Here is an 18,326-nt window from a genome sequence, read left to right as displayed (position 1 = left end):
GCCATGCAAGGCGCTCACCAGGACCCATCAGGAGCAAGGGTGAAGTGTCTTGCCCAAGGACACAACGGACGTGACTAGGATGGTAGAAGGTGGGGATTGAACCAGTAACCCTCAAATTGCTGGCACAGCCACTCTACCAACTTTGCCACGCCGTCCCCCGATGGATGGATGGGTTTTCTAGTGCAGTGGTTCTCAACCTTTTTTCAGTGATGTACCCCCTGTGAAAATGTTTTTAATTCAAGTACCCCCTAATCAGAGCAAAGCATTTTTGGTTGAAAAAAAGAGATAAAGAAGTAAAATACAGCACTATGTCATCAGTTTTTGATTTATTGAATTGTATAACAGTGCAAAATATTGCTCATTTGCAGTGGTCTTTCTTGAACTATTTGGAAAAAAAGATATAAAATTAACTAAAAACTTATTGAAAAATAAACAAGTGATTCAATTATAAATAAAGATTTCTACACTTTGGAGTAATCATCAACTTAAAGTGCCCTCTTTGGGGATTGTAATAGAAATCCACGTGGATTCATGAACTAAATTCTAAACATTTCTTCACAAAAAAATAAATGTTTAACAGCAATATTTATGGAACATGTCCATAAAAAATCTAGCTGTCAACACTGAATATTGCATTGTATTTTTTTTCACAGTTTATGAAGTTACATTCATATTTTGTTGAAGTATTATTCAATAAATATATTTATAAAGGATTTTTTAATCCATTGCTTTCGGTCCCCTAGAGGGGGGGGTCCTCTCCAAGGTTCTCATAGTCATTATTGTCACCGACGTCCCACTGGGTGTGAGTTTTCCTTGCCCTTATGTGGGCCTACCGAGGATGTCGTAGTGGTTTGTGCAGCCCTTTGAGACACTAGTGATTTAGGGCTATATAAATGAACATTGATTGATTGATTGAATTGTTGCTATTTTTAGAATATTTAAAAAAAAACCTCACGTAACGCTTGGCATACCTTCAAGTACCCCCAAGGGTATGCGTACCCCCATTTGAGAACCACTGTTCTATCCATCCATCCATTTACTACCGCTTATTCCCTTTTGGGGTGGCGAGGGGCGCTGGCGCCTATCTCAGCTACAATCGGGCAGAAGGCGGGGTACACCCTGGACAAGTCGCCACCTCATCGCAGGGCCAACACAGATAGACAGCCAACATTCACACACTATTTTAGTGTTGCCAATCAACCTATCCCCAGGTGCATGTCTTTGGAGATGGGAGGAAGCCGGAGTACTGTTCTAGTGATCCGAATAACGGCTTTATATAATGGAGTTACTTTTTCTTGTAACAAGTGACCTAAAGACTTGTAAGTAGCTTACAATGCCATTAGCGAGACGTTTGATGTAACGTGGCAGCTACTCTTGATGTGGTTGACAAGACAGCGTCAGAAGCACAGCAAGTTCAATGCAGGAATATATTTTTACTATTGAAAGCAACAACCAGCACCACACTGAAATGAACTTGATATCAAATAGAAGGAGGCGACATTGCACGGCAAACGTGTAAGTACACACACATACTACTTCGAGGGAGTACTCAACATCTCAGTGACAAGCTTGCAATCCAACACTACCCATTTTGTGAAGGAGAATACAGCCATCAAAGCACATTCAATCTTATAAAGTCGCGCTGACACAATCCGATAGAAATATTTAAAACATGTCTCTGCCGCACATAGATAAGCTAATGCAGGGGTGGGCGTTACGTCGATCGCGATCGACTGGTCGATCTCGGAGGGTGTGTCAGTCGATCTCAAGCCAGGCATTAAAAAATAGACATAAAAATGAGCAATTATCAATCATACCAAGACTTCACTTTCGTCAGTTGTTTGACATTCTCGGCACCCGAGGATCTTGTGAGATGACGCTGGCTGCTGCGAGCTCATATTTAAGAAAAAAATCACTAACAGGGCGGACGCAGAGAAACACATTTTATTTCTAGAGACTCCGTACCTACTGTCAAAACTCTAAAGACCGACTGCACAGTTCCTGTCTTCACCATAAAAGACCTGTTTCATCCTGCCTGTGCTAACAAAATAAGAGTCTCAGAAAGCTAGCGTGCACAAGCTAGCAAGCTACGGAGTTTGATGCCAATGTATTTCTCCCCCGCCCTCAGCGACCGCTTTCTCACTTGCTTGCCCACCCGCACACTCACTGACGTCACTCACCTGCTGCCAGACATTAAAGGGCCACACACATATGCTACTCTCATAACAAAGTGTTTAAAAACGAGTATGCAAGTTGGACAAATGAGATGCCAAATCCAACCACTTTCATGTGGTATTGGACAGAAAGGAGGACTTTTTTTTTTTCCTCCATTTGAAAATGCGGACGTTATCAGCACCACTGTCTAATTCCAATCAATGCAAGTCATCAGAATCAAATACACCAACTTATATTCTTGTCTTCATGAAAGAAAGGAATCTATGTGTGTTAAACATGCTTGTATTATCATTAAACTCCATTAACTTGTTAACAAAAATGTCTCTTTCATAAATAAATAAATATAAATTATAAATAGGAATGAGGTAGATCTCCTCGACTTGGTCAATTGAAAAGTAGCTCACCTGCAGAAAAAGCGTGAGTGCCCCTGAGCTAATGCTACCATCTGGGCGCTATAGCGTCAACCGTCACTAAGCAACAGGCTCCTCCTTTAGAAGGCACATATTGGGCTCATGAACCATAGCAACTGCATTTATTAACTCGCGCTGACACGATCTGGTGGAAATATTTAACACCGATGCTCTCACTGCCCGCAGACTGCGAGTCTCAGCTAACAAACATAGATAAGCCAATGCCATTGTCACTTAGCAACAGGCTCCGCTTTTTAAAGGCACATACACACGGGGCTCATGAACCATAGCAACTGCATAAGCCTGGTATTTGAAGTTGGGTTTTTTTAGGTAACGCAATAACTACTTTCCATCCATCCATCCATTTTCTACCGCTCATTCCCTTTGGGGTCGCGGGGGTTGCTGATGCCTATCTCAGCTACAATCGGGCGGAAGGCGGGTGTATGATTGGACAAGTCGCCACCTCATCGCAGGGCCAACACAGATAGACAACATTCACACTCATATTCACACACTAGGGCCAATTTTTAGTGTTGCCAATCAATCTAATTAATTAGATTTATTTTAGAGCAATTCAGTTAGTAATTACTTTTTTGGCATAGCAAAGACTCACCAGTAACTATTACTACTGTTTAAGAGTATTTTCCAACCACTAATCGTTTCACATCAATAAAAAGGAATTGTGATAGGGGTTTGGGGGCCTGCAAATAAAATTATGCTTAGGACCCTGATTTGGCCAAGGCTGGCCCTGTCAATACTCTAGTTTATTGGGGGCCTAAATCTGAACCAATCAGAGCTGTTTAGTATCGTGGCCACAGATTGGCTTGGCATCAGGAAGCATTACTATTCAGATTCAGAATCGATTCTTTTTTTTTTTTTTTAAATCGATTTTTTTATTTATTTTTTTATCAATCCAACAAACCAATACACAGCAATGCCATAACAATGCAATCCAATTCCAAAACCAAAACCGAACCCGACCCAGCAACACTCAGAACTGCAATAAACAGAGCAATTGAGAGGAGACACAAACACGACACAAAACAAACCAAAAGTAGTGAAACAAAAATGAATATTATCAACAACAGTATCAATATTAGTTATAATTTCAGCATAGCAGTGATTAAAAATCCCTCATTGACATTATCATTAGACATTTATAAAAAAAAAAAAAGAACATTAGTGTCACAGTGGCTTACACTTGTATCACATCTCATAAGCTTGACAACACACTGTGTCCAATATTTTCACAAAGATAAAGTAAGTCATATTTTTGGTTCGTTTAATAGTTAAAACAAATTTACATTATTGCAATCAGTTGATAAAACATTGTCCTTTATAATTATAAAAGCTTTTTAAAAAAAAATCTACTACTCTGCTAGCATGTCAGCAGACTGGGGTAGATCCTGCTGAAATCCTATGTATCGAATGAATACAGAATCGTTTGAATCGAAAAAATATAGTTTTTGAATTGACAATCGCGTTGAATCGAAAAAAATCTATATATAATCGAATCGCGACCCCAAGAATCGATATTGAATCGAATCGTGGGACACCCAAAGATTCGCAGCCCTAATTACTATGTTACAAAGAAGTTTGTAAACGTTTTTTTTTTTTTTTTTTAATGCTCCAGCTTTTAAAAAATCCTAAATTTGTATTCAATCGTGAATTTCCCGCGGTCACGCCTGCGACCAATTCACCAGTAATGGTCAATGCTTTAAAAATGGGCTTTTTGATTGGCGCGTATGAGTGTGTCTCGGATCCTAAGCCCGACGACTAAAGTTACTCTATCATATTGTCATTTTCTTTTCACCTGAAAATGTACACACAACGAGTGATCATCTTTATTTTATTGTACAAACAAGCACTTCAAATCAAAAAAATGAAATCACGATGATTCTGTGTTGCATCCTCGCAACTTATTTAAACATGTTGGAAATTTACACATAAAAATATTTGTTTTAGATTTAGGTTATTCAAATATTAATTAACTTTTGATATGTATTATACAGTATGTGATAGTATAACTAATGGTGAAATTCCATCTCTAGTACCTTGGCAAGTTGATTTTAAAATGAAAACATTCACAATATTTACACGTACAATTCCAAGATTTAAGTATCAAAATGCTGTTGCAGACCCTCACTGCCATACATTGACCTTGTACATTACACAAATACATAAAACAGTTGATAAAATACATATTTCATAATAAAAACTTCAACTTTTTGAGAGGCTGTGCTCTAGGTTATTAAGCATTGTATATACAAGAAGTGAATCAGCATACTTTATTTTTCCTATTGAGTGGGCTATATTTCTCGAGTATTCTGCAATGATGCAACACAGTGGGCCATTTTTCAAATACTTGTAATGCTTTTTTTTTTAGATAACTTCCATCAATTTAAGTGTGGATTATTTGTCAGCGTTCATCTTGTGATACAGTAACCTAAATATGGCATAATCACTGAATAATACAAATAATTGTCCTAAACGCTGTGCCTTCTGTTGTGGATCATGGCCACGATGTGGGACAGGTCCAGACTTTTCATCATCACCTCCATGAAGTCGTTGTCTGTGCGAGCGCCTGCCACAAACTCCTCCAGGGAGAGTTCGCCTGTAGGATCGCAGGTGGCGGGCACACGTTAGTCCGCATTAAACCACATCTCAAAAGGCTAAAAATTATTAGCAATCACCATCGCCATTGATGTCGATCCTGTCAAACACGTTGTTTGTGAAGTCCTCTGCCGTCGTTTCCTGGTTTTCGTTGCCATTGATGGCGCGAATGGCCTAAGGCGACAAGATCATCATAATAATCATTAACAATATTCCTATTAAGTCCTAGGGGTATTTCCGGGAGAAGGTTCAACAACCTCTTGAGTCCAAACCTGAAGTCTGAGTTGATTTACCACAAGATGGGAAACTCAGAATAGCTGATCTTAGTTAATTTAAAGGCCTTCTGAAACCCACTACTACCGACTACGCAGTCTGATAGTTTATACATCAATGATGAAATATTAACATTGCAACACATGCCAATACGGCCTTTTTAGTTTACTAAATTGCAATTTTAAATTTCCCGCAAAGTGTCCTGTTGAAAACGTCGCGCTATGACGTCACGGGTTGTAGCTGACATGTTCTTCCAGCCCGATCCAAAGTATAAGTAGTCTGCTTTAATCGCACAATTACACAGTATTCTGGACATCTGTGTTGCTGAAAATTTTGCAATTTGTATAATTAATAATGAAGAAGTCAAAGTAGAAAGATGGAGGTGGGAAACGGTGTATTGCAGCTGCCTTTAGCAACACAAACACAGCCGGTGTTTCCTTGTTTAAAATTCCCGAAGGGGAAGCTTTACTATGGAACAGAGCGGTCAAGCGAACATGGTTCCTGATTACATGTCAACCGGCAGGTTTCGGTGAGAAAATTGTGGTAATAAGTCTGCTCTTACCGTAGTTATGAGCGGAGCTTGCGTCCTCCTGCAGCTGCGTGGCTTCCCTCAGAGACACTGGCGGTCAACACACCTGTGGCCACACCCCTCCGACTTTCAGGTACTATATAATCTCACTAAAACACTAGTAACACAATAAGCAGGGGATTTTCTAGAATTATCCTAGTAAATGTTTCTAATAACATCTGAATCGCTCCCACTGCCCTGTCTTTGTTTTCTTTCTAGTCCTTCACTCTCACTATCTTCATCCACGAATCTTTCTTCCTCGCTCAAATAAATGGGGGAATTGTCGCTTTCTAGGTCCGAATCGCTCTAGCTGCTGGTGGCTATGATTGTAAACAATGTGAGGAGCTCTACAACCAGTGACGTCACGCGCACATTGTCTGCTCGTTTTGGTTCAGGCAAGGCTTTTTTATTAGCAAACAAAAGTTGCAAACTTTATCGTCGATGTTCTCTACTACATCCTTTTAGCAAAAATATGGCAATATCGCGAAATGATCAAGTATGACACATAGAATGGACCTGCTATCCCCGTTTAAATAAGAAAATCTCATTTCAGGAGGCCTTTAAACAATCCTGTGTATGTTGACTCTGAGTTAAGATCACAACAATAAAAACATGATCAAAGAAGCGCAAATTCTATGGTTCACCATCTTTCCCTACCTTGCTGAAACTGAGTTAAGGTGGTTTTATGGTGAATATGACTATATTATTTTTTTTAGAAAGAAAAGTAAGACAGTAAAATAATATCAGACTGAAGTGAGAGATAATTACTGCCAAAGACAATGCATTAGTTTGAATATTTATATTTTGAATTATTGTTTTTATTTTGTTTAAATTAGGTGCATTTTAACAGAAGTAAGAGTAAGACATAATACGTCGAACACAAAACAAGAAACGAAGTTGTGCAAGAGAAAAAGGGAATTGTACGTTATTGAAAAGTACCTTAATGCAGTGGTTCTCAAATGGGGGTACGTGTACCCCTGGGGGTACTTGAAGGTATGCCAAGGGGTACGTCAGATATTTACAAAAATATTCTAAAAATAGCAACAATCCAAAAATCCTTTATAAATATATTTATTGAATAATACTTCAACAAAATATGAATGTAAGTTCATAAACTGTGAAAAGAAATGCAACAATGCAATATTCAGTGTTGACAGCTACATTTTTTGTGGACATGTTCCATAAAGATTTATTTTTTTGTGAAGAAATATTTAGAATTAAGTTCATGAATCCAGATGAAGTGTTGAATTGATGAATAGACACTTAATATTTATTTAATATCTCATCACATTTTCTTTTTAGTCAACAGGTAAAATGTGGAGGATTGATACAGAATAAAATAAAATTTTAATTTAGGTGGAAGCAGTTAAAAATAATATTTAATATCTAAATTGGCCCTAGTGTGTGAATGTGAGTGTGAATGTTGTCTGACTATCTGTGTTGGCCCTGCGATGAGGTGGTGACTTGTCCAGGGTGTACACCGCCTTCCGCCCGATTGTAGCTAAGATAGGCGCCAGCGCCCCTCGCGACCCCCCAAAAAAAGGGAATAAGCGGTAGGAAATGGATGAATGGATGGATGTTTTCAATTATATTTAATGAAAAATAAATATCCATCCATTTTCATCCATTCAAAAATGTCAGCTGTTGGCAGGCTACTTTGTTTATTGTGACTAATATAGCTCACATATCAATGATGAAATACCAAAAACAATCTATATATTTATTAAAACAAATATATGATTTAAACTGAATGTAATATACAGTACATCAAATCAAGTAATGGACAAAAACGGGTTTTTTCTTACAGGCTGTAACATATATTCTAGTTATATACGCAATAATAGGGACGGCGTGGCGCAGTGGAAGAGTGGCCGTGCGCAACCCGAGTGTCCCTGGTTCAAATCCCACCTAGTACCAACCTCGTCACGTCCGTTGTGTCCTGAGCAAGACACTTCACCCTTGCTCCTGATGGGTGCAGGTTGGCGCCTTGCATGGCAGCTCCCTCCATCAGTGTGTGAATGTGTGTGTGAATGGGTAAATGTGGAAGTAGTGTCAAAGCGCTTTGAGTACCTTGAAGGTAGAAAAGCGCTATACAAGTACAACCCATTAATAATGAATAACTAAATAATGTATATTTTTCTTTAGACCTTTTTTAATCCAGGAAAATACATTTAATATAAATATCTACAAATCACAGATTTTCTTAATTGACTAAAAATATATTATTTCCTTAGCAGTCAGTGTTTATTGATATCAATATATTAAATGATATGAAAAATAGGGCAGCACGGTGGCAGAGGAGTTAGTGCGTTTGCCTCACAATACGAAGGTCCTGAGTAGTCCTGGGTTCAATCCTGGGCTCGGAATCTTTCTGTGTGGAGTTTGCATGTTCTCCCCGTGACTGCGTGGGTTCCCTCCGGGTACTCCAGCTTCCTCCCACCTCCAAAGACATGCACCTGGGGATAGGTTGATTGGCAACACTAAACTGGCCCTAGTGTGTGAATGTGAGTGTGAATGTTGTCTGTTTATCTGTATTGGCCCTGTGATGAGGTGGCGACTTGTCCAGGGTGTACACCGCCTTCTGCCCAATTGTAGCTGAGATAGGCACCAGCGCCCCCCCGAAATAAGCGGCAGGAAATGGATGGATGGATATGAATAATATTGATATTATATTTTAACGTTTGCTGCTTACAAATGAACACACACGTTTATCGGAAAGGAAGAGACATGGAAAAAATCTCAGGTTCCTTCAAGATTTGGTTCACAGAGGAAGTTACCATGGTAACTGACTCAGAGTTTTACTTATCCCTCTATCTTGGAAGGGTAAATAAACCCTAAAATTCCCTCATGTCAGTCTTGACATACTCAAAGTTTTCAGTTAACCTGCTTTGTGGGAAAGTCAAACCTTTATGATGTTGAGCAGCTCATGGCGGTCTATGCAGCCGTTGCCGTCCACGTCGTAGAGCTTGAAGTACCAGCGCAGCTTGTGCTCCATCTTGCCGCGCATCACCAGGCTCAGCGCCGCCACGTACTCCATGAAGTCGATGTAGCCGTCCTATGGGGCACACAACTTTTGCATGGTCTCAGCCACTAGGGGTGTATTTTCACAGTACCTAGGATTGCTCGTGTAGGCCGTGATGCTTTATGTCCCCAACACCCCAACTCCTGCCTCCTTAGTTTTTTTACTACCACCTGATCACCCAGGCTGAAGGTGAAGCGTGTCAAGGAGAGCAAGGACTCTCCCTGCAAGCAACAGAGAGATAATCTGACATTTCAGATCATGCATTAAGATTACTGTCGTCCCGTTTCTAAATCGGGAACCTGCAGCCCCCGCCAGACAGACACATCCTGTGATGACCCTGTCTCTGACTAAGAGACGTCCTCCATAGAATTGAGCTGGAGGTCAGCGTTTCAGGAGATTATATTTACAGGCTCGGGGGTGTGGCGCCAAATTCTTGGCCTCAATCCTTAACCTAAACCCAACGTTGACCACGCATCATACAGTGGGGCAAAAAAGTATTTAGTCAGCCGCCGATTGTGCAAGTTCTTCCCACTTAAAATCATGACAGAGGTCTGTAATTTTCATCATAGGTACACTTCAACTGTGAGAGACAGAATGTGAAAAAAAAAATCCAGGAATTCACATTTTAGGAATTTTAAATATTTTTTTTGTTAATTATGGTGGAAAATAAGTATTCGGTCAGCCATTCAAAGCTCTCACTGATGGAAGGAGGTTTTGGCTCAAAATCTCACGATACATGGCCCCATTCATTCTTTCCTTAACATGGATCAATCGTCCTGTCCCCTTAGTAGAAAAACAGCCCCAAAGCATGATGTTTCCACCCCCATGCTTCACAGTAGGTATGGTGTTCTTGGGGTGCCTTGGCGTCACTATAGACAGCGATTTTAAACTAGACAAACAAGTCAATGGCGTTTTAAAATTGTGTTTTTATCACCCTCGTCTTTTAGTAAAGGTTAAACCGTTTTTTATCTTTTAACCTTTTTGAACAAGTCGTGCATGCTTTTATTTCAAGTGGCCTGGACTACTGCAATGCACTTTATGCTGGCATTAGCCAAAAAGCTCTCTCCCGGTTGCAGTTAGTCCAGAACGCGGCAGCACGACTTTTAACAGGGGCCAGGAAACGCCAGCATATAACCCCAATTCTTCAGAGTGTGCACTGGCTCCCTGTTCATTTTAGAATTGATTTTAAAACATTGCTGTTTGTTTTTAAATCTTTACATGGACTGGCACCTCAATATATCTCGGACCTTATCCAAATTTACATTTCTGCGCGCGCTCTGAGGTCCGAAAGCCAGCTCCAGCTCGTGGTGCCCAAGACCAGACTTAAGACCAGGGGAGACAGGGCCTTGTCTGTGGTCGGCCCTAAGCTCTGGAACTCTCTGCCCCTCCATGTTCAAACTGCTTCCACAGTGGAGTGTTTTAAGTCTCGTCTTAAGACCCACTTTTATTCTTTGGCTTTTAACACTACGTGAGTTGTGTGGTCCTCTGTGTGTTATACACTTTGATTTTTATTTTACTGTTTTAATTGATTTTACCCTTTAAAATAGTTTTAATCATATTTGTTTTTTTATTGTTTTTATTTATTTTTTTTTTTGTTTTATTCAGTCATTGGTGGAGCATAATATTGTTTTTAACATGGCTGTGCAGCAGTTTGGAAACGTTATTGTTGTTTGGATGTGCTATATAAATAAAGTGGATTGGATTGGATTCAACTCAGTATTCTTCTTCCTCCAAACACGACGAGTTGAGTTTATACCAAAATGGATACATGGATGATACAGCAGAGGATTGGGAGAATGTCATGTGGTCAGATGAAACCAAAATAGAACTTTTTGGTATAAACTCAACTCGCCGTGTTTGGAGAAAGAAGAATACTGAGTTGCATCCCAAGAACACCATACCTACTGTGAAGCATGGAGGTGGAAACATCATGCTTTGGGACTGTTTTTCTGCTAAGGGGACAGGACGATTGATCCGTGTTAAGGATCGTGAGATTTTGAGCCAAAACCTCCTTCCATCAGTGAGAGCTTTGAATGGTTGACCAAATACTTATTTTCCACCATAATTTACAAATAAATAAATTAAATACAACTTTTTTTTTCACATTCTGTCTCTCACAGTTGAAGTGTACCTATGATGAAAATTACAGACCTCTGTCATCATTTTAAGTGGGAGAACTTGCACAATCGGTGGCTGACTAAATACTTTTTTGCCCCACTGTATTTATTGCTTGCATGGAGTTAGTTGAAACCAGCTTTTTAAAACACATGTAAAAACTTTACTTAGGTTTGTGAATTTTTAAAGATGTAGTTATACCTCCTTACAAAAAAGCCAACAATTTTAATATAAAGTAGTCGTAATAACCCATTATTCACTTAAATATGTAAGGTTGAAATTAGCTAGTAAGACTCATAATTATGCATCGCTATTTTTATGATTACATTATTATTAGTGCAGTTCTGTGGGTCCAGTATCTCCCGGTCTTTAAAGTGACATCTCTATTTCTAACCGAATTCCAATTTCTTTGAACTTACCACAGTTATGTGCAATGAGATACAAACAGACATAACTTTCTCCTATGTTGCCACAAATACATTTATTATATTTATACTTTTCTTCTATCACCTCATCCGTGTTCTAAAATGCTGCTGATTACCGGTAACGTGAATGCCCAAAGGGGAGCTTTGATGACGTTATGACGTCTGCATCATGTAAAGCAGGGGTGCCCATTACGTCGATCGCGAGCTACCAGTCGACCGCGGGGGGTGTGTCAGTCGATCTCCAGCCAGGCTTTTAAAAAAAATAGACCTAAAAATGAGTGATCATCAATCTTCACCAAGACGTCACTTAAATGACATTCACGGTACCGGAGGGTCTTGTGAGATGACGCTGGCTGCTGCAAGATCATTATTATGAAAATATGACCGAGAGGAAGGCGAGAAACACTTTTTATTTCAACAGACTCTCGCGCCGTACCTTCCGTCAAAACTCTAAAGGCCGACTGCACATTTCCTATCTTCACAATAAAAGCCCTGCTTCATGCTGCCTGCGCTAACTAAATACAGAGTCTCGGAAAACTGGCGTGCACAAGCGATCCCTCAGAAAGCTGGCGTGCACATCACTTGTGCACGCCAGCTTTCCGAGACTCTTATTTTGTTAGCGCAGGCAGCATGAAGCAGGGCTTTTATTGTGAAGATAGGAAATGTGCAGTCGGCCTTTAGAGTTTTGACGGAAGGGACGGCGCGAAAGTCTGTTGAAATAAAGTGTTTCTCGCCTTCCTCTGTGTCATTTTTTCATAATAATGAACTGGCAGCAGCCAGCGTCCTCTCACAAGACCCTCGGGTGCCGTGAATGTCAATCAAGCAAGCTACGGAATTTGCCGCCAATGTTTTTCTTGTAAAGTGTATGGAAGCTGGATGAATTAGATGCCAAAAACCAACCACTTTCATGTGGTATTGTACAGAAAGGACAACTTTTTTTCTCCTCAATTTGAAAATGTGGGCGTTATCATCATTACTGTCTGATTCCAATCAATGCAAGTCATCAGAATCAGGTAATACACCAACTTATATTCTTGTCTTTGTGAAAGAAAGACATCTATATGTGTTACACATGCTTGTATTATCATTAAACACATTCAACTTGTTTACAAAAATGTCTCTTTCATAAATAAATAAATATAAATGATATATATAAATGAGGTAGATCCCCTCGAGTTGGTCAATTGAAAAGTAGCTCGCCTGCAGAAAAAGTGTGGGCACCCCTGATGTAAAGTGTTCAAATTTAGGTTTTCTGTTAGCCAGGTACAACAAACCATTTTGCATTTTTGATAGTTAGTCTTAGGGATTCCTCTTTGATTCGAGCAACCTTGTTATGGAACTGTCACTGATATATTTATTTTATAGAAACATTTATGATGTCCCTTTTTATTTATTTTTTTTGTGAATTACACATTTAAATAGCAGATTTTCAATCAATGCAATCAATCAATGTTTACTTATACAGACCTAAATCACGAGTGTCTCAAAGGGCTGCACAAGCCACAAAGACATCCCACATCAGGGCAAGAAAAAACTCAACCCAATGGGATAACAATTATCTTTTCAAACTTTACACAAGCCCAGGGGCTTGCATGTGCTTGGAGCCCCTGCAGTACGACATCCCTCCTAGCCACTTTTTGTCAATATGATGCAGGACAAACCTAATCATAAACATACAACTACTATCCGACGAAACAACGCCGTACTTCTGCACGGTTTATGTTTTCCTACTGTTAATATATTAGATGGAACTTTATTAATGTCCTGGGCATGAACAAATGAATGAATGACATTTTTTTGGCACATATTTAAGGTTTACAAGCACAATAAAACTGACTCTTGAATAGTTCAACTTGTCTAAAAGGAGTAGGAAGAAGCCAAATTTATTCGATCCAACCAACCCCCATCCCATAATAAGTAACTGAAAATGACACTATTAGCACCCTATATGTTGAGCACCATATGCTTATACTCTTTCTTAACATGGATTATATTAATCCAATGTTTAAATTCTGTAATTGATCCGTTCCATGATTTACTTCTACATACTAATATTCTAAATGCTTTCAGTGTTGTTTAATGCTTTGAAGTTGTGTTTCGCTACATTAGGGGTGTCAAACTCAAATACAGAGTGGGCCAAAATTTAGAACTGAACAAAGCCGCGGGCCAAGGTTGAACAAATTAACCTTTTAATAGGGACCCAAACAAGTTTTGCATTAAATATTGAACAAGCAAGGCTTATATAACTTTATAGTCACATACAAAATCGAGTTTCAAATTATAATAATAATGATTAAAAAATATCAATGGCATATCAGATAAAAATTTAAATAAAAATTGGGGGAGCGGGGTATGGTGATAGCGGGGATGTATATTGTAGCGTCCCGGAAGAGTTAGTGCTGCAATGGCTTCTGGGTATTTCTTCTGTTGAGTTTATGTTGTGCTACGGTGCGGATGTTCTCCCGAAATGTGTTTGTAATTCTTGTTTGGTGTGGCTTCACAGTGTGGCGCATATTTGTAAAAGTGTTAAAGTTGTTTATAAGGCCACCCTCAGTGTGACCCTTATTGGTGTTGATCAAGTATGGCTTGAATTCACTTGTGTGTGTTAAAGCCGCATATACTATGTGACAGGGCCGGCATGTTGTATGTATGGCGGAAAAGCGGACGTGACGACAGGCTGTAGAGGACGCTAAAGGCAGTGCCTTTAAGGCATGCCCCCGATATTGTTGTCCGGGTGGAAATCGGGAGAAATTCGGAAGAATGGTTGCCTCTGGAGATTTTCGGGAGGGGCACTGAACTTTGGGAGTCTCCCGAGAAAATCGTGAGGGTTGGCAAGTAAACGTATCAGCGGTGGATGCAGTGTTTCAGAGGCATCGCCGCTGTATAATACCGGCGGGCCAGCTCTAATCTTAATTTGATATTACCTCAAGGGCCAAATGAAATTACATGGCGGGCCAAATTTGGCCCGCGGGCCAGAGTTTGACACCCATGCGCTACATCATGCTTTAAAGTTTGCGGCATCACTCAAATTTTTAAAAGTATATTCCGTGTATTTTTGGCATAATTGAAGCTTTTTCAAACATAAAAATGGAAAAGAAATTACACTATTATCATACCAATACTAAACAGTAGCATCGTTATCCAAAATGTAAAAAACTAAGTTTACGGTAAAATTCTGGCAACTGAGCTGTCAGTTTTTAAACTTAAAATCTTTATTTTTTTTACAGTCCGTTATTGTAAACTGAAAGACAGTACCACTGTTAATTTTATGACAAAATTCTGGCGACTGAGTTTTTACTGTAAAACTCTACAGCCATTTTTACAGTGCATTACTGTAAATAGAAAAAAAATATTTTTACAGTAACATTTAGGGAAATTAGCTGCCAGTTTTGTTTTTTGCCCTTTAATCCTAAGGTTGTTTTAACAGTGCATTATAATCGATGATAAAAAGGTGCCACTGTCACGTTTACGGTTAAATCCTGGCAACTGTGCAGACTGTTTTTTAATCGTAAAATATGAGCTTTTTTTCTTTTTACAGTGCATTACTGTAAATAGAAAAATGGTTCTACTGTTATTTTCACAGGAAAATTCTGGTGACTTAGCTGTCAGTTTTTAAACTTAAAATTGTGTTTCTTACAGTACGTTATTGTAAACTGAAAAACAGTAAAACTTTGAAATTTTATGGCAAAATTCTGGCAACTGAGTTGCCAGTGATTGACCATAAAACTCTACAGCCATTTGTACAGTGTATTACTGTAAATAGAAAAAAGATATGTGTTTTTACACTAAAATTTTGGGAAACGAGCTGCCAGTTTGTTTGTTTTTGCCGTTTAATCATAAGGTTGTTTTTACAGTGCTTTTAGTGTCGATGATAAAAGTCACTGTCATTTTTACACTTAAATTCTGGCAACTGTGCAGCCAGTTTTTTAATCGTGAAATCTATGATCTTTTTACAGCGCATCATTGTAAATAGAAAGGTGCTTCTACTGTTATTTTCACAGTAAAATTCTATATCAGGGGTCACCAAACTTTTTGAAACCAAGAGCTACTTCTTGGGTACTGATTAATGCGAAGGGCTACCAGTTTGATACACACTTAAATAAATTGCCAGAAATAGCCAATTTGCTCAATTTACCTTCGATAAATAAATCTATATATATATTTAAAAAATGGGTATTTCTGTCTGTCATTCTGTTGTGCATTTTTTTTCCTTTCACGGAAGGTTTTTTGTAGAGAATAAATGATTAAAAAAACACTTAATTGAACGGTTTAAAAGAGGAGAAAACAGGAAAAAAATTAAAATTTAATTTTGAATCATAGTTTATGTTCAATTTCGACTCTTTAAAATTCAAAATTCAACCAAAAAAAAGAAGAGAAAAACTAGCTAATTCGAATCTTTTTTTTTTTTTAATTAAAAAAAGAATTTATGGAACATCATTAGTAATTTTTCCTGATTAAGATTAATTTTAGAATTTTTATGACATGTTTTAAATAGGTTAAAATCCAATCTGCACTTTGTTAGAATATAAAACAAATTGGACCAAGATATATTTCTAACAAAGACAAATCATTATTTCGTCTAGATTTTCCAGAACAAAAATTTTAAAAGAAATTCAAAAGACTTTGAAATAAGATTTAAATTTGATTCTACAGATGTTCTAGATTTGCCAGAATACTTTTTTTGAATTTTAATCATAATAAGTTTGAAGAAATAATTTGCAAATATTCTTTGTCGAAAAAACGGAAGCTAAAATGAAGAATTAAATTAAAATGTATTTATAATTCTTTACAATAAAAAAAAATACTTAAACATTGATTTAAATTGTCAGGAATGATGAGGAAGGAATTTAAAAGGTAAAAAGGTATATGTGTTTAAAAATCCTAAAATCATTTTTAAGGTCGTATTTTTTCTCTAAAATTGTCTTTCTGAAAATTATAAGAAGCGAAGTAAAACAATAAATTAATTTATTAAAACCAGTCAAAACCAAGTCTTTAAAATATTTTCTTGGATTTTCAAATTCTATTTGAGTTTTGTCTCTCTTAGAATTAAAAATGTCGATCAAAGCGAGACCAGCTTGCTCGTAAATAAATAAAATTTAAAAAATAGAGGCAGCTCACTGGTAAGTGCTGATATTTGAGCTATTTTTAGAACAGGCCAGCGGGCACCGCGTTGGTGACCCCTGTTCTAGAGACTGAGCCGCCATTTTTTCACCGTAAAAATCTACAACCATTTTTTACAGTGCATTGTCATGAGATGGCGACTTGTCCAGAGTGCACCCCGCCTACCGGCCGTGTGCAGCTGGGATAGGCTCCAGCACCTCACATGACCCCATAAGGGAAAAAGTGGCCGAAAATGGATGGATTACTGCAACTGGAAAAACTACCACTGTTATTTTTACATTGCTTTCGGTCCCCTAGAGAGGGGGGGTTGCCCACATCTGAGGTCCTCTCCAAGGTTTCTCATAGTTAGCATTGTCACTGGCGTCCCACTGGATGTGAATTCTCCCTGCCCACTGGGTGTGAGTTTTCCTTGCCCTTTTGTGGGTTCTTCCGAGGATGTTGTAGTCGTAATGGTTTGTGCAGTCCTTTGAGACATTTGTGATTTGGGGCTATATAAATAAACATTGATTGATTGATTGAGTGATACAGTAAAATCTGATTGTTCTATTTACAGTGCATTACTCTAAATGGAAAAACAGTGTACCAATGTCATTTGCATGGTAAAATTCTAGCTACTGAGCTATTTTTTTTTTTTGCCATTAGATCTGAGGTCGTTGTTTTTACAGTGGATTACAGTTAACAAAAAAAAAAAAAAAGAGTACCACTTTTATTTTTACAGTAACTTTTTGTCGACTGAGCTGCCAGTTTTTTGCAGCAAAATCAACTTTTTTTTTTAACAGTGTGAATAATCACTGCAAGGTTGCACTGCAGTCAAAACATGACTAAGCAAGCGTTAAAGTGCAAAAGAGTACCTTATTCATGTCGAAGGTACGGAACATCTGCTCGATGTAGGCGTTGGCCTCGGGGTCCAGCCCGCGCAGCCCAAAGAACTGCTTGAACTCATGCAGGGTGAGCTGACCCGACGGGCACTCAGTCATGAACTTCTTGTACCACAGGTGCATCTCCACCGCCTGCAGGTCGTCCACCGTGCTGCCTGTCGAGTTGCCCATGATGTCGCCGCCGACTCCCGTCTTGGTCTACTGCGAAGTGGTGCTTCACAGTCACACAACCGCGGGGCGTCACAGGGTGAAGAAGGGCAGGAACCGGCGGGGAGCTTTTGTAGTCCACCACGCCCACCACTGTGCCCTTCTTGGGTCTAATCCCTGGTTTTAATCCGGGCAGATGAGCGGTTTAATCATCCCATTACAAAGGATGCTCAAACTTCCTCTGCAGATATGCTGACTAACGGGACTCTCGCTGCTGTGTTGGATCCGCTTTGGACTGGACTCTCGCGACTGTGTTGGATCCATTGTGGATTGAACTTTCACAGTATCATGTTAGACCCGCTCGACATCCATTGCTTTCCTCCTCTCTAAGGTTCTCATAGTCATTATTGTCACCGATGTCCCACTGGGTGTGAGTTTTCCTTGCCCTTATGTGGGCCTACCGAGGATGTCGTGGTGGTTTGTGCAGCCCTTTGAGACACTAGTGATTTAGGGCTATATAAGTAAACATTGATTGATTGATTGATAACCACGACAGTGTGTTCATCCATCACGCGCAGC

General features: G+C 39.0%; 1 protein-coding gene across 1 annotated transcript; it reads right to left on the bottom strand.

Annotated features, from left to right (window-relative positions):
* Positions 1-4,415: 4,415 nt before the first annotated feature.
* Positions 4,416-17,861, bottom strand: guca1aa (guanylate cyclase activator 1Aa). The gene is made up of 4 exons (XM_061911965.1): positions 17,574-17,861; positions 8,945-9,094; positions 5,279-5,372; positions 4,416-5,199 (listed from the first exon to the last, which is right to left on the bottom strand). Exons 1-4 carry the CDS (start codon positions 17,769-17,771, stop codon positions 5,072-5,074), a joined length of 570 nt encoding a protein of 189 aa, XP_061767949.1. The 5' UTR covers positions 17,772-17,861; the 3' UTR covers positions 4,416-5,071.
* Positions 17,862-18,326: the final 465 nt, after the last annotated feature.

Source organism: Nerophis ophidion, linkage group LG10, assembly GCF_033978795.1.
Source record: "Nerophis ophidion isolate RoL-2023_Sa linkage group LG10, RoL_Noph_v1.0, whole genome shotgun sequence".
NCBI lineage: Eukaryota > Metazoa > Chordata > Actinopteri > Syngnathiformes > Syngnathidae > Nerophis > Nerophis ophidion.
Note: the sequence above shows the minus strand (reverse complement) of the source record. Positions and strands in the feature narration are given on the sequence as shown.

Bases quoted from the DNA above. Each gene is read 5' to 3' on its own strand.
- guca1aa (XM_061911965.1), bottom strand. From the start codon at position 17,771: ATGGGCAACTCGACAGGCAGCACGGTGGACGACCTGCAGGCGGTGGAG. The intron at 5,373-8,944 runs GTTTGACTTTCC...TTGTCGCCTTAG, and splicing joins AGCTGCTCAACATCATAAAG to GCCATTCGCGCCATCAATGG. The intron at 5,200-5,278 runs GTGATTGCTAAT...GCGATCCTACAG, and splicing joins GATCGACATCAATGGCGATG to GCGAACTCTCCCTGGAGGAG.